The 15,537-nt window shown below is 39.6% G+C and overlaps 1 protein-coding gene across 6 annotated transcripts in view; it reads right to left on the bottom strand.

Moving 5' to 3' along the window:
• LOC115427558 (glutamate receptor 3) overlaps window positions 1-6,238 on the bottom strand; it is a 99,216-nt gene extending 92,978 nt beyond the window's left edge. For 3 of the 6 annotated variants that reach the window (XR_003936505.1, XM_030146149.1, XM_030146150.1), the window contains exons 1-2: window positions 5,944-6,234; window positions 5,313-5,471 (exon numbers count right to left, since the gene is read on the bottom strand). Coding sequence is in view for 5 of the 6 variants with exons in the window: in XM_030146149.1 (XP_030002009.1) it covers window positions 5,313-5,471; window positions 5,944-6,022 (238 nt within the window). In the remaining variant the exon portion in view is untranslated. Of the gene's footprint in view, window positions 1-5,312; window positions 5,472-5,943 lie in introns of all 6 variants that reach the window. The other 3 variants (XM_030146146.1, XM_030146148.1, XM_030146147.1) reach the window with 3 other exon arrangements.
• Between the last annotated feature and the right edge of the window lie 9,299 nt (window positions 6,239-15,537).

The following is a 15,537-nucleotide window of genomic DNA, read 5'->3' as shown; positions in this document are numbered from 1 at the left end:
GAAATGCAAAAATTACACTGAAGATATTAACAATCAAGGATATTAAAATCATTTTAGGTCAATTCAATCTAAAAATGATCAGACCAGTAAAATACTATCATAATAACGTATAAATAATGATAACTGTACATTTTTCTCTTTGTTTTAGTGTAAAAAATGTAAAATTACACAAATGTTCACATTTACAGACTAGCTTTTTATAAAAAAGAAAAAAAAGGGAATAACCTGAAATCTCTTAAGAGAGAAGAGAAGTATGTGGAATTTTAATAATATTCTGCCTGTTATGTAATGTTTTGTGTATTTTTAGATCCACAGTTGTGATGCATATGTATAAATGATAAAACTAAGGTGTAATATCGTTAACATTGCACTTATTTTACTTAAGAATTTTCAGGTTGTTCATATTTGTTCATGTTATGTTTGAGTACAATTCGTGGATATAAACATTTTCATTACGAAATTTTACTTTTTCACTCAAACGTTATCATCCTATTATTTATATTATTTTACTGGTCCCAGCCCACTTCGTATCATATTAGGCTGTATGTGGCCCCTGAACTAAAATGAGTTTGACACCCCTGCTCTAGATGCTGAGGCTTTTGTGTCATGCTTCTGATACTGGAAACCTGGTCAGCTCAGATATACACACACATACACACAGCATTATTACATTATAAACAGAGAAAGACAGAATAATGTGGGGCGTTCACAACAGCAATGTAGCAGAACATCTGTTAAAAATGGCTACTCACAGTCTTATAATATGAGAAATACACCTAAACAGACTAATGTAAACATATTTTAAAATGTTTCTCAAATGTTTCTCTTGTTTGTTTTTTTTTAAAGCAGGCTTCATCCGTGTCCTCCCACTACTCCTTTACCCCTCTCTTTTCCACCGCCATGTTTCCTCGGTCACACCTTTCAAGCTGAGTTACAGTCTGCAAGAACAAGAAGTGTGGCACTACTACAATCACCTGAGGAGCTTTCTCGACCGTAGCCTGTCTCTGTCAGGCCACGTGCTAGAAAAACATGTCTCCCTAACGCTTTGTTTACCATCCATTCACACAAGAGCAACAACAGGCCCAAAAGCTGCAGCAGTACATGTGAAAGATTTGGTAACACACATATGCCTTTTGCCACATGTGCTCAGTCATGGTGTAAGCCGCCGGAGTAAATAGACTTTAGGTGTTTCTGGGCAACACATGCAATACAAGGTCTCTTTAGGCAGGTGTTAAGGTCAGTGAAGAAGAGAATTAACTCTTTAAATCCTGATGTGTTATCACTGACATGCCCTGTGCAAATGCAGTTTGGATGGCTGTAACTCTTTCACCATTTGTGCAATTGGAAAAATTCCAACGGTTTGTGAAACCTCAGACATTGCGCTTTGTAGGTTTTATTGGGTCATTACGGTAATTTCACTCATGTCTGTACTAGAAGCCTGAGAAGAAGCTGTTTTTCAGTATAACATGCAGTAAATTGTAAACAATTGCTAGATTTAGAAAGATCTGGAAAAAAAAAAGTGCTCTGGAAAAATAGACAAACGGACTCACACATAGCATATTTTCTAGTTCGTCAAAATAAGAAAAACAGTCCAGGCGGACCATTTTAGGGTTAGAGTTTAAAGGGTTAAGGTGCGCAATTTGTGTAAAATTATTAATCTGATGGAGTTTCTTTCATGTCAGTGCAATGCCATCTGGTGCCATATTGTCAATAAGGGTGCTCCTCATTTTGTAGATCCTACATTATGCACAATGCAACATCCACCCATAAATCACTACATAAATAATCTGTATAGTCTGAGAATTTATTTGGCTGCACATTAATTCTCACTGACCATATTTCACTGCAGTGCGAGTTTCAGTAACAGCATCATATGAGTTCACTGTGTTTCACACAAACCGAAGTTAACTGCCTCTCTCCTCTTCTTCTATAAGAAACATTGCACGTCACAGTCAGTCTGCTTTTCTCTCTTTCTCCCTCTCCTCTGTCTTGCCTCTGGAAATGACAAATGCAATCACAGTGACTCTTGTTTTATCCTGTCTTCCTTTCCATACACTTGGCGTGAGGCAGTTTCCTCTTCAGTAGCTAGAGCAGTGGGAGAAGGTGGCTGAATGATGCAGCCAAAGAAGCATCTGCTACTGCCAGGGTTTAAGGACCTGGAGGATTCAATAAAAGAGGGGTAGGCACATGTAAAAAGGCTGGCAGAGGGGACACAGACCATTAGCTTAATGACAGAATGAGAAATGAGGAATAGGGAGATGAGATTCAAAAGCCAAGCATCGCAAAATTTGCCTTTAACAGGAATCAAGGCGAGTAATCTAATAAACAGCGTGGCAGGAAAAGGCGGAGGGCGCTTGATGCTTGTTTTTTGCCTCAGGTACAGGGAGAATAAGAAGAAGGGTAAACAGGAGAGAAAAGGATGGAGGTGTCATTAAGTTGGCTAGCCGTGACCATCAGGAACATTAATGCTGTCTGCTCTGCTTTCTTCAAACTGGAACCCTTTGCTTTGAACTACTGCTGTCTTTACTGTGAGCATACCTGACTCCTACCTTCCACAGCCATTATGGACCCCAGCTCTGGTAATTACACATTTCACAATTTCTGATGTCACTTCAAAGCAACAACAGTGTTGCCACCAAACAGTACATACCATTCTGCAGTAGTACAAAGCCAAGCCTTGAGGTTAACTGAAGACACACATTGTTTTGCTGCTGGTCACTAATTCAATTAATAACAAAACGCTTTAAACTAACTTAAAAGAATTTGTTCTGACACAAGACTCTGCCTTCATTATAACCGAAGAATTTCCATATTTTCTTACTAAAAAGCAAAATAACCTTCAGTAAGTTTAAACTGAATTACAATGTGCACATCCTCTTTTACTACCTCTATTATATTACTACTAAAGGATGTACAGCAAATGAGGGGGAGTGATCCACATAGTGATGCACAGTAGAAGGCTGTAACACTATCCACCCCAGGATGAAACAGTCAGTGCATACTAAAACTAGATAACATCATTCTCATGAACAGTGACGACTCAAAAAAATCTGTCATTTCAAAACTTCTGCAGGACCTTATGCAGCCAGACCTCATCTTGATCAAACAAAGACATTTGTCTTAAAATAGACTTTACTTTCCCCTTCTGTAAAAATCGTATTCAGACTGCCCAATCATAAATAGATGTGTGCTATTGCTGACAAAGGTCTGAGTCACCCACATGGGGCTATTGATGACAAAGGAAATTTAAATGTACACTAAATAACTGTGACAGCTTGCAGAACAAACAACAGTGCTGACAAATGTAAAACTCCAGAACACAGAAGGTTTTTAGTCACTGGAGGCAAAGCCTCAAAGGTCTGGAAGTCAGCAGATAAGTGATATTTAACCATCATCTCTATTTTGTTCACTACATTGGTAGAGACAATTTGAGGTGCTTGTGGACTGTTGTGAACTCAGCATGAGCTGTCTGCTGTTTGTGAGCTCAGCTTGACAAGACAAGGCTCTCAGGGTGCTATGTTAAAAAAAAGTCTTAGTTCATACATTACACAAATCAGAACTGAAAGACAACTGCATCTGAGACTGATTTAGAAACCGTCTTTCTTCAAAGCTTTCTTGATTATCAATTAATATACGTTGTTTGAGTAAAAAACTTAAGTATATAAGTGAATGATGCAGTTGACTCCACATTCAACAAACAGAGACATTTTTAAGCACAGCAGCTTATTAATATGTACATCAAAACATGAGATGCTCACACATTATAATGACATTTGACAACTCTCCTCTCTTTTTTGCATCACTTTACACACATTTCTTTTAAGGACTGGCTTCTTTGCATCATTAAAAGCCCCCAATTTTTTTGTATGTGAAGTTCAAGGCAGTCCTGAGACAGTGCTCTTGATGGAGATGCTAAGACGTGGCAGCGAGAAACACGAAACGGGGCCATGGCTCCCACAGGAACCCCTTCCTCTCACTAAAGCTCTGTCTGGCCCTGAAATTAATTAGATTCTGATATCAAGCCTTTTTCTCCTATGCTTCCCTTCCTCTTCAACATGCGTGAAATTGCACAGCACTATCTATTATTTATTCACTCTCATTTGCTTATTGTTTCTTATGGATGCCTTCGTTAGGGCACTTGCAGCTCTGCTGCCTGTGATATGACGCTCTGCTTCATCTCTCTCACTGCTCAGACCCACCTCCTCTGCAGGTCTGAGCCTAACTCATTTGCTGGCGTTGGTTGGGGAGCTATGGATTTTTTTCCCCTTTCACCCAATGACAGCACGGTAAGGTGCTATGAGGGCTGGGTGCTAATGAGCTGACTCTGCAATGCTGGGGGAGATGCTCTGTAACACAGGGGAAGTCAGAGGATGGAGCAGGCGGAGATGCTCTGTCACATGAGGAGTCAGAGGGGCCATTATGACCATGCCACACCGGGGTTAGAGACACCAAAACTAGACAGACCTGCATGTCTCCGAAGCCCCCATTCAGCCAAATGAACTCATTTAAAATGACACTACAAAATGCCATTCACGACTCTATTTCTTCCCCTTTTGTCAGTTCTGTTTCTATTGAAATCAGGAAACTGCAGCCACAGGAAGGTGGAAAAAAGGTTCACAGTCTGTGTAGCAGTTGCACCATGGAATACAATCTGCACATAAATATGCTTAAAGTCTTGTATGCAGTGGAAACAACAACAACTTATATACTATGTTCTCAGCCAATTCTCTAAAAATGACTCATGTGTGATTACAGCATGGATATTTTCAAATCTGCTTCCATCCAGTTTTCTTTCATGGAGCAAAATATGAAGTCACCGAGTCCTTGACACAGGGTTTATGTAATTGGCTGTATTCTCTTTTCAAGGCCATCATGTACACAACATGTTGCCAAGGGAACTTATTTTACAATGTGGCATCCACCTGTTTGTAAAATATCACCTCTTAAAACCTCATTGACACTGCTATAAACACAGTAGTTTCTAACCATAGCCAAAGTCTACGACAGTATTGCAAGAAAAAAAAAAGCATGTTAAAAGGGATTTATTCATTTTGTGTTTTAAATAATGATGATGAAATAAATAAATAAGATTATACTGTAACAAGAATGCAAAACTAGTTTAGTGTGAACTGATCAGAGAGTGTGGTGGTCTGTGTTCGACTGAACTGAACTTCTCTGCTCCCTGTGGATTGAGCTGTAAACCTCTATAATATAAGGTCCATCCATATGAGTTTGACATAAATAATTCTGCTCATTCTCCTCGGACAGCAGGAGCGGGAATCTGGACATGAGTGAAATAGAGGCACACTTACACGCATGGGTGACTGAAAAGCTGTTGGACGACTCGAGGTTGTCGACATTGTAGTTAAGGTGGAAAGGCTTTTCAGTGGTGTTTTGGTTGGTGTTGTAGAGTTGGACAGCGAACCTGAACGCGCTGTGTTCCTGCACCGTGGAACGCATGAACAATCCCCCTGGAACAGATGAAAGATCACACACGCGCGCGCGCACACACACACACACACACACACACACACACGCAGTCAACTATCATCTTGGGACTAGATTTTACTCTGTGAGCACAGACCACACACTGCTCCATCCACAGAACCATAAAACAGACTAAATACCAGTTCCATGGAAGACCAGGATCATGTCAGACCAGTGCGTCTGTCTGGAACTCTTCAGACCCACCTCCGTTCCTCTTATCACTACTTATTTCCAGTGCTATAGAGTTACCACCAGGCTATCATATCATCTAGATAGCTTTACAGAATGTATAGAATCTTGCAGTGCCACACATGTAGAAAATCAAGTTAGTCTCTATTATGCGCAAAAGCTCCGCGCACGTACAGCCGCACTCCCCAGTAAATGTTCAGTCTTCCATTCATCTCTACAGCCGCAGTTTATTCTAAATGGTGGCAAAAAAAAAAAAAAAACACTTACCGATATTTATCTGATTAGGAAAACCTCCGAATGATCTGTCAGTCAGCCACAGTAGAAACAAAACCACGCGTTGTGCCATTTTCTCCGACCGGTCTGTTCAACTCCTTCCAAGGGTCTGTGGAAGCAGATTCATATGTTCTGGATGGAAGCCGTGCGCGATGGAAATCCACTGGATAGATGATGGTCGCTCACAGTGCACCAATTAGGTTCATTGAGGAGCTGCCCAGCTGCAGAGCATTTTTTGCAACTAAAAGAGAGAGAGAGAGAGAGAGAGAGAGAGGAGAGAGAGAGAGAGAGAGAGAGAGAGAGAGAGAGGAGGAGGAGAGGGAGGAAAGAGAGGAGGAGGAGTGGGCTTGTGTTGGGGGGAGAAGGAGCTGATCTGAACTCCGATTGGACCCGTCGCGGCAGGACAACGTTGGTCAAACTTGATCTGACGTTAAATTAAAAAGCCCCAGCCTGCAAGATTACGACAGCTTCGAATAACCGCGGCACTTGTCAATATCAGCCCACTGTCGGCCCAATCGATAGAAACACTGCAATCTCAGGTGGCCAATGATTGTGAATAGCCCCGGCCACTTCCAGCTGCTGCATCTGCCCCGCATCTGAAGCATCCACGGAGAGGCTGAGTCAAACAAGGTGAAATCAAGTGTTTACCCACAGTAATGCCGTGGAAAGTTTGCATTCATGTCCGAAAAAATAAGAGGAAAGGAGAAAGTACTGTAAGATTTGACACGTGCTCATGGTATGTCTACAAAGGATGTGCAATAGAAATGACATATTTAGGATTATACACTAAAACTTACTCTCAAGCAGGGAATACAGGGATATTTCACACAGAAAATACATATAAAAACTCTTAGTGCAGAAACCAGTGAATGTGCATTGTGCAATATGATTGTATGTTAATGCAAAATGTTACAAATCGTCAAACTCATAACATAATTGCCTATTTTTGGCCAAATTGTGAACTTTACTCTCCTAACACTGCACTGTAAAAAAATGAATGTAGAATTAACACCAAAAAGTTGTAAAATTGTAACATAAAAAACTGTAAGTGACAATACAATGCAAAGTTGTTTATCTGAAAAGATTTTTGTGTTAACAATTGAATGAAATATAGGTGTAGTTTTTACAGGAAGAGTATGTGAACAAAACCAGATTTGGATGTAGAAATGATGTATTTCTATTGTTTTTAGAAAATAAAACTGTAAATTGAAATATAATGTGGTGCCATTTAAATTGCAAGACCATAATGTTGAAATAACGGCATATTTGCTTTAATATATATAAAGTTATAAAAAAAGTAAACATTTAACAATGTAACATTTTAAATTTGTAAATTAATGGGTTGGTAGAGTTGGTAGAGCAGCTCATCCAATAACCAAAGGGTTGGTGGTTCGACTCCTGGCGCCGGCTGTCCATATGTCAAAGTGTCCATGGAAGACATTGAACCCTAAATTGCTTCCAGTTGGACCTGGTGGATTTGGAAAGTGCTTTGGACACCATGAACGTGTAGAAAATGTGCTAAATAAGTGCAGTCTATTTACCAGTTAAATCTACATGTTTAAAATGTTAAATCTACATGTTTAAAATGTTAAATCTACATGTTACTCCGTAAATATGTTTACAGTTGGATGTTTTTTACAGTATTGTTCTGGAAACCACAGCTGCAAGTTTTTTTTCTGTAAAAACAACAGAATTTTTTTTACAGTGTGTCTACAAAGGATGTGCAATAGAAATGAGATATTTTGAATTATACACAAAAACTTTCTCTCAAGCAGGGAATACAGGAATATTTAACATAGAAAATACATACAAAAACTCATAAACCAGAGAATGTGCATTGTGCAATATGGTTGTATGTTTGTACAAAATGTTACAAATTGTCAAACTCATACTATAATTGCCCATTTTGGCACAAATTGTGAACTTTACTCTCCTAACACTGCTGCTTCACTTCATACAGATATCACAATTTGGCCAAAAATATGACTTAGACCAGGGGTGTCAAACTCATTTTAGTTCAGGGGCCACATTCAGCTAAATTTGATCTGAAGTGACCGAACCAGTAAAATAATAACATAATAATATATAAATAATGTCAACTCCAAACTTTTCTCTGTTTTAGAGCGAAAAAAGTACATTTACATGATGAAAAGGTTTACATCTACAAACTATTCTTTCAAAAGATGTGAATAACATGAACAAACTAAAAGACTAAGTGTAATTTTAACAATATTCTGCCTCAGTTTATCATTTACACATGTACATTATAATGTACAGATCACAGTGGATCTACAAATACACAAAACATAGAGTAACAGGCAGAATATTGGTAAAAACTGTACTTACTTCTCTTAAGACATTTCAGTTTGTTCATATTTGTTCAGGTTATTCACATTTTTTGCAAAATTGTACTTTGTTTTAGTGTATGTGCATGTATGAAAATATGAAAATATTTACATTTACAAAGAGAAAAACTGGAGTTGTCATTATTTCTGTTATTAGGATCGTATTTTACTGGTCCTGTCCACTTGAGATTGAACTGGTCTGAATGTAGAACCTGACCTAAAAGGACTGTTCATATCTTTAGTGTAATTGTTGCATTTCACAAATTGATCCCAAGGGCTGGACTGGACCCTTTGGTGGGCCGGATTTGGCCCTCGGGCCGCATGTTTGACACCTGTGACTTAGACAATTATGCTATGTGTTCAACAAACTGTATTTGTGTTTATGTTTACAGTAGTGGCCAAAATTATTGGAACACTTGGCATATTTAAGAGGTTTCACTTGTTTTTCTTTGGCCATTAAAATATCCATAAAATGAATGAAGTATCTACAAATTCTTCATTAAGCTCTATAAACCATAGAACAGAGCTAGCTAATAAAGAGATCCAGCTAATTTTCCTTACAAATGGCTCATAATTAAACCATAATAATGTCACACAATGATGTTCCTTCACATTAGAAGACAAATTCCATGTCATTGTCAGATGTGATTATGATTAAATTGCTACTAATCATGAGTCATAGGACACAACTGTGTGATTCTCCTGAATATACAAGGTCTGTCCTGCCCATGTAAGGTTAAAAGTGAATAAAAACAGCTGGCCTCGCTTGATCTAACCAACCATCTGCATGATTCAAGAACATTGTGAAAATGACATCATGTTTTGGAGGCAAAAAAGTTCAGTATTTTCAGATCTGTCAGGTGTTCTAATAACTTTGGCCACCACCATACATGTACACATTTATACTGTAGTGCAGTCCAGTGTTAATCCTTGTTAATGTTTGTGTACATGTGAGTTCAGTCTGGACAGTGTTGGGAAAAAAAGCTCTCACTAACTGTGAGGCTGACAGAGAACCATGCCGTGCCGTACCTAATCTCGAACCAGCTGACGTGTTCACACTGAAAATCAGAGCGTTCGGGAACTGAAAATTTGGTTCCCGATGGGCACCAAGTAAAACTAATTTTTTCTAAGCAAACCATGACGACATGAGTGGACGTCACCAGGTTGATCCAGGTCACAACCGGAAAAATAAACAAACCAAGAAAACGTGAGTGTGGAAAATGGCTGAGAAACCGAGTTGTAATGTTCTGTGTTGCGTTAAATAAACATAACATGTACACACTTGAAAACCCTCAGCCTGACTTGTCAGGTGCACTACTGCCCCCAATGGCCTGACTTGTCAGTGCAAGGCAAAGTTTTTGGACGGACGGACGGACAGACAGACAGACGACCAACTGATGACAATACCCTGCAGCCAGTGTGGCTGAGGGTAAAAAACATCTTTTGAGAGTTCTGTGTCATCTCAATTGCCGCTCATACATTCACTTGTAGACATGAGGTTCTTCTCCTACAACCTATCCCATCATGCATCAGTCCTACTACATCCACAGTAAGTGTTGAGGGACAAAACAGTAGCAATACGACATCTCCCTTTTTTGGTGGTGAAGCAATGCCCTCTGTCAAAGAAGCATCTTGGGCGCATAATAGTATGAACACGGGGCGTTCAAGCAAGCACTTTGTTTCCCAGACTAACTGGTGCAGGAACCAGCTCCAACACTGGGCTGGTCAGTCTGAAAACAGCTTGTATGCAGTCCAGCAGTCTACTAGCATACTATCTAATAGTCTCATTAAAGGAGTGATATTTTGCTTTTTTTGTAAAAATGGAATTCTGCATTTTAAAGCATTTGCCTGTGGCCTACATAAACTGTAAATGCTATGCTTGGGTCTGAATTCTTCATTAATTCAACTCCACAGGTCCATCTTCAACCCTATTTCTGAGTAATGACATGAGAAAAGGTCGTTTTGAGCGCTGGCCCTTTAAATGCACATGAGCCACTTCAGGCCCCATCCCCTCCAGGTTGTTAGCTTTGCTGCTCTGTCCTATTCAACCAACAATTGAGCATTTTAGGTAATTGGCTCGAAGTTTGGACATATTTTCAGTATGGACTACAACCGCTGCTGCTGACGTACTTGGAGAAATGTTCGTCAGAAGTCTTGACCTTATATGTTGTGACGTAACTAGTTATAGACGTAACAAATTAAGCAGGAATTCAAACAGGTTTTAGAAATCCCCTTGATTTTTGCCAAAATGAATATAAAGATAGCTTTGCAGCACCTGGAGGGTTCAAATTCAAACTTTTGGAACTATTAGGGTACAAATACACAAATAAATGTACCAAAGACAAATAAAAGTTGGCTTAGCAAAATACGACCCCTTTAAAGCTGGTGAAGAAAACAACATTTCAGGGGTTTAATGCATGAGTGAATCATATGGGACATGAAAGGTGCTGTTATTCTAGTGCCACACATCAACACATATGTACAGGCGTGTGCACATGCATGCGTGCACATCAAGGATAGAATGCGACCCAGCTCAAGTGTCCCGAAAATAGTCCTGGTACTGCAAAAAGCTTTTGTGCAAAACATTGTCACATTGCATTCTCTATCAGTCTCACTGGAAATTATCACAAGATTTAAAGCTGAGAATAAGAATAATAAGAATAAGTTCTCTAAGTTCTTTAATGGTAAACTCAGTAATCGGATAGCACTCTGTAAAGACAACTTTCCATTTATTTACTTTAAGTTTCATTTGTCTCTCCCTCACAGGAGAGATTTGTCATCTATCATTCCCGTGATTCTGACTAAGAGAGAACAATTAAGGGATTACTGCCCCATTTATCACCCTCAGCAAAGCGCTTTGAAAATTGAGTTTTTAATTGCATTGCAAATGGCTAAGGTTTCAGCTATTGATACTGCAATACACTGAGCTGTCTTTAATGTGGAATAGGCTGTGTGCTGTTTGAACTTTTTAGCAATAAAAGATCGGAAATAACTCACCGTAACCTGCATAATCAGTCCCTGGTGTCACTGTTGATGTTGGGTGAAAAAAAACAGTACATTTAGCCACCTGGGTTTGACAGTGTGCTGTTAATCATCTATGTCAATCAAGTAATGATGATGTGGTTTGACCCATATCAGTAGAGGAGACTTCCTTCCTAAAAAGGGTCAAAGTTGAGTGCTATACCCACAACTCATTTATTCCCCGAGGATGGATCTGGTATGACATCACATTGATTTTCTAGTCTCCACGGCCTCTGTGTCGGACTCATGGGACGTCAGTTGTGTGACCTTAACGGCTGAAGTAATAATAACCAATGTTAAACAGTGACCTCCTGGCTTTTCTGGACTGCATCATCTCACATGCAAGTTCTCCATCATACCTGAATGTGAGGTGTTGGCAGGGAGTCAGAGACTGCCTGTGATATTGGTTTGTGAAAATGTTGCGTGAAAGAACTAATTGAGAAAATTCTTTTAACTACCGCGGGTTAATGGGTCGTTTACAGGGCTTGATGAGTCTCAACATGAGCTGCATTATTTCAAACAAACCCCATAAGAAGAAAGAACACCATGCTACAAGCAGAAATACTGTAGGTGAGATAAGACTTTAGTGTAATTCGTATTAAATAGTGACAATTATTGTGAATTATTTTGTAATTAGGACAGTTCGGCTATGCTGCATTATCTACGATTCTCAAACTCTGTAGGAATTCAATTAAGGCCTGAGTGTAAAAATTCACAGATATGATCTATCTGAAAGTCAATGATATGATATGCCTGTTGGATTGAAAACATTCAGAGGAGTGTTACTCTTGTAGGCAAAATGAGCAGACTAAAAAGAGATGAAAAGATGTTGTTTTTTATCTTGTGATGATGATGATTCACAGTCTATACCTCTGAGCAGTGCAAGCCTCACCAGCAGAAATTATTCATTTGCTCCCTGCCTTCTCCTGCTAACACAACAGGATGAAATCTTCATCTTTGCCTCGTTGAGAATACGCAGACATGCGCACTGGTAAATATCGGATTTGTTTCAAACTGAAAGTCCTTGTTTCTGTGGGAGTGTCTGAAACATAACCCTCATCATTATTAGGTTGAATTGGTCTTGATCACATGATAATTAATCAGTCAGACTGATCTAAGGAAATTATGTTTAGATAGATAGATAGATAGATAGATAGATAGATAGATAGATAGATAGATAGATAGATAGATAGATAGATAGATAGATAGACTATTTTCTTTTGTTCAGACAAGGTATAGTTTTTAGATGTACCGGCTTGACAGTTTCGACTGTGACTCCAGTCTTCCTCAGAAGCGTCATCCGACATGCTGCTGACGATAGATAGTGCTGTCAAACGATACAAATTTTTAATCAGATTAATCACAGGGTTGCTGTGGATTAATTTCAATTAATCACGATTAAATATCATTCATTTTTAATCTATATTAATTGCGTTTCATTTTGCATGAGCAAACAGACTCAAGAAAGAAGGGGATATATATGCACTTTACATGTTTGTCACAAGCTGGGTGATGCATTAGCTGAAGTGCTAGCAGAATCCCAGACTAATATATCCATCCATCCATCCATCCATTATCTTCTGCTCATCCGGGGCCGGGTTGCTGGGGTAACAGTCTAAGGAGGGATGCCCAGACTTCTCTCTCCCCAGACCCCTCCTCCAGCTCTTCCGGGGGGACCCCGAGGCGTTCCCAAGCCAGCCGAGAGACATAGTCTCTCCAACGTGTCCTAGGTCTTCCCCGAGGTCTGCTCCCAGGAGGCATCTGAAACAGATGCCCGAGCCACCTCAACTGGCCCCTCTCAATGTGGAGGAACAGCGGCTCTACTCCGAGCTCCTCCCTGGTGACTGAGCTCCTCACCCTATCCCTAAGGGTGCGCCCAGCCACCCTACGGAGGAAGCTCATTTTGACCGCTTGTATCCAGGACCTTGTCATTTCGATCATGACCCAAAGCTCATGACCATAGGTGAGGGTAGGAACATAGATTGACCAGTAAATCGAGAGTTTCGCCTTTTGGCTCAGCTCCTTCTTGACCACGACAGACCGATACAACGACTGCACCACTGCAGACGCTGCACCCATCCGTCTGTCAATCTCACGCTCCATCCTTCCCTCACTTGTGAACAAGACCCCAAGACTAATGTATGTTTCGCGTTAATGTGGTATTTTAAACTGGAAGTGCATTGGTGAAAAGAAAACTCCTTCCTGCAGAGTGTACATAATACTTTATGTGGTCGACTGTTCCGTCTTGGGGTTTTTTTTGTCCTCATATTTCCATCCAGAGGACCAAAGTGCTGTTTAGCGTCTTCCATCTTTAGGGGTTGGTTCTGCTGCCTGTCACTACCAGATCAACTGCCTATTTGTTTATCCGCGACGGTAACTCTACTTGGACAAACTGGCCAAAATGCGTTGCCAGAGACCTTCAGAGTCACTCTGCACTGCAGATGGGTTAACTGCGTAAAATTTTTAATCAGGTTAATCATGATGTTAGATTAATCTGCGTTAACTTGTTAATTTTGACAGCTTTAATAGATAGATTAAACACTTGCAGACATTCTAGTAGCATTTGCCCACCACTGCAGTGACCCAAGGTTCGGTCACTGCCTCCATCTCCACATCATCCACCCATCAGTGTTCACCGTGGTTGTGGAAACCACCGCTGGTTGGTCTTCGCAAAGTGGAGGTGAGACCTGCTGGAGATTCTTTGAATTTTGGTGTGTGGTACACCCTCCCAGAAAGGCGCTCACTGCCAGGTGAAAAGAAGCAGCTGGTGTCTCTATGTGCATCTGAGGAAGTGCACGGTTGTCTACACCCTCCCAATGTGAACAGTGGGAGTTATCACAGCTGTACATGGGGATTTGGCCTTTACAAATGGGAAGAAAGGAGGTAAAATGCTAAAAAATGATCAATACAATAAAATCAGAAAACACTGCCACAGCATAGTGCTACTGCAAGGGCCCAAACAGTGTGTGTGCATGGTCATTAATATTCAATAAGACCAGTAGAGTAGACACAAACTTCAAGGAAGCAGTTTGGCTTTTAGATTATAACATAGAAAATAAAAACTAGAAACAGAAAACAACACAAGGTAGAAATTGTTAAAGAGTTTATCAGAAAACAGTTCAAAGGCAGAACTGATTTGTCCATTGTGCTCCTGCCATAGTGCTGCAAGACGAGTGGTTCCATATGACACATCTGCTCAAATTCGATGTAAGACTTAGCTTTTATTGACTTGCAGATACGCAACCAAATGTTTGGATATTTTCTTAAATCTGATGCATACCCTCAAGCTTTAATTTAATCAGCTGTGATGCATCAAGTCAAAAGGTTTTAACCCATAAAGACCCAAACATTCAGCGTTGACCAAAATCATCTATTGATGTAAACTGTTTAATACCTGTTGATCCACTAATCCTATCAATACATGCAAGTAATTGGTGTAAAATGCAGTTTTTCATCTTTTCACGGTCATCAGATATGATCCATTTGGACCTTCAGAGGCTCTGTAGTGAACGTGGAAACATCGTCTTCTTCTACAACATTGATTCACCAGTAAAACCCATGGAGTTGGATCAATGACAGTGGATGGAGATACTTGTTTCTTTGTTCAGTTATAGATATCTTTGCCGAAAACGTCCCCTTTTCTTCTTTTTTCTCTGTTTCTGATGTAATAACCCTCAACTTTACTCTGAGCTTTTATGAAGATCTACATCATCAATAATTCAATGTAAGAAACCATCAGATTTTCACAGAAAAAAAACACAAAATAAGGAAGATAATATTACAATAAGTGGTAATAAATCAATTAAGAAACATTAAATAGAGAGAAAAATTCATTTGGGAACTACCTCAAAAGTAGCGCTGGGACTTTATGGGTTAAACCAACAACGCTAACTATAACCAAGATTTTTTTTTTCTCCTATAAAAAGACTTTATAAATAGTGCTCATTTCAAAGAACTTTTTTTTATGTCAAAACTTTGTGCAGCTAAAACAGTAGAACATGTATTTTTCTGAACGGTCGCGTACTATTAGGAATGGTCACATCGTGTTTCATTTTCTTTGATCGCATATGACTTGACTAATTTTTCAATCTTTCTTGTTCTTGGCATTTAGTGTGCTGCTTCACATCAGACCTACCCTGCTGAGGAACTAAATTCAGTAATCATAGAAATGGGTTCCTCAAGTGAAAGACACATAATGAGAGGGGGGTGAATTAGTATTATA

This window comes from Sphaeramia orbicularis, chromosome 10, assembly GCF_902148855.1.
Source record: "Sphaeramia orbicularis chromosome 10, fSphaOr1.1, whole genome shotgun sequence".
NCBI lineage: Eukaryota > Metazoa > Chordata > Actinopteri > Kurtiformes > Apogonidae > Sphaeramia > Sphaeramia orbicularis.
This window is presented reverse-complemented; position numbering and strand designations above follow the sequence as displayed.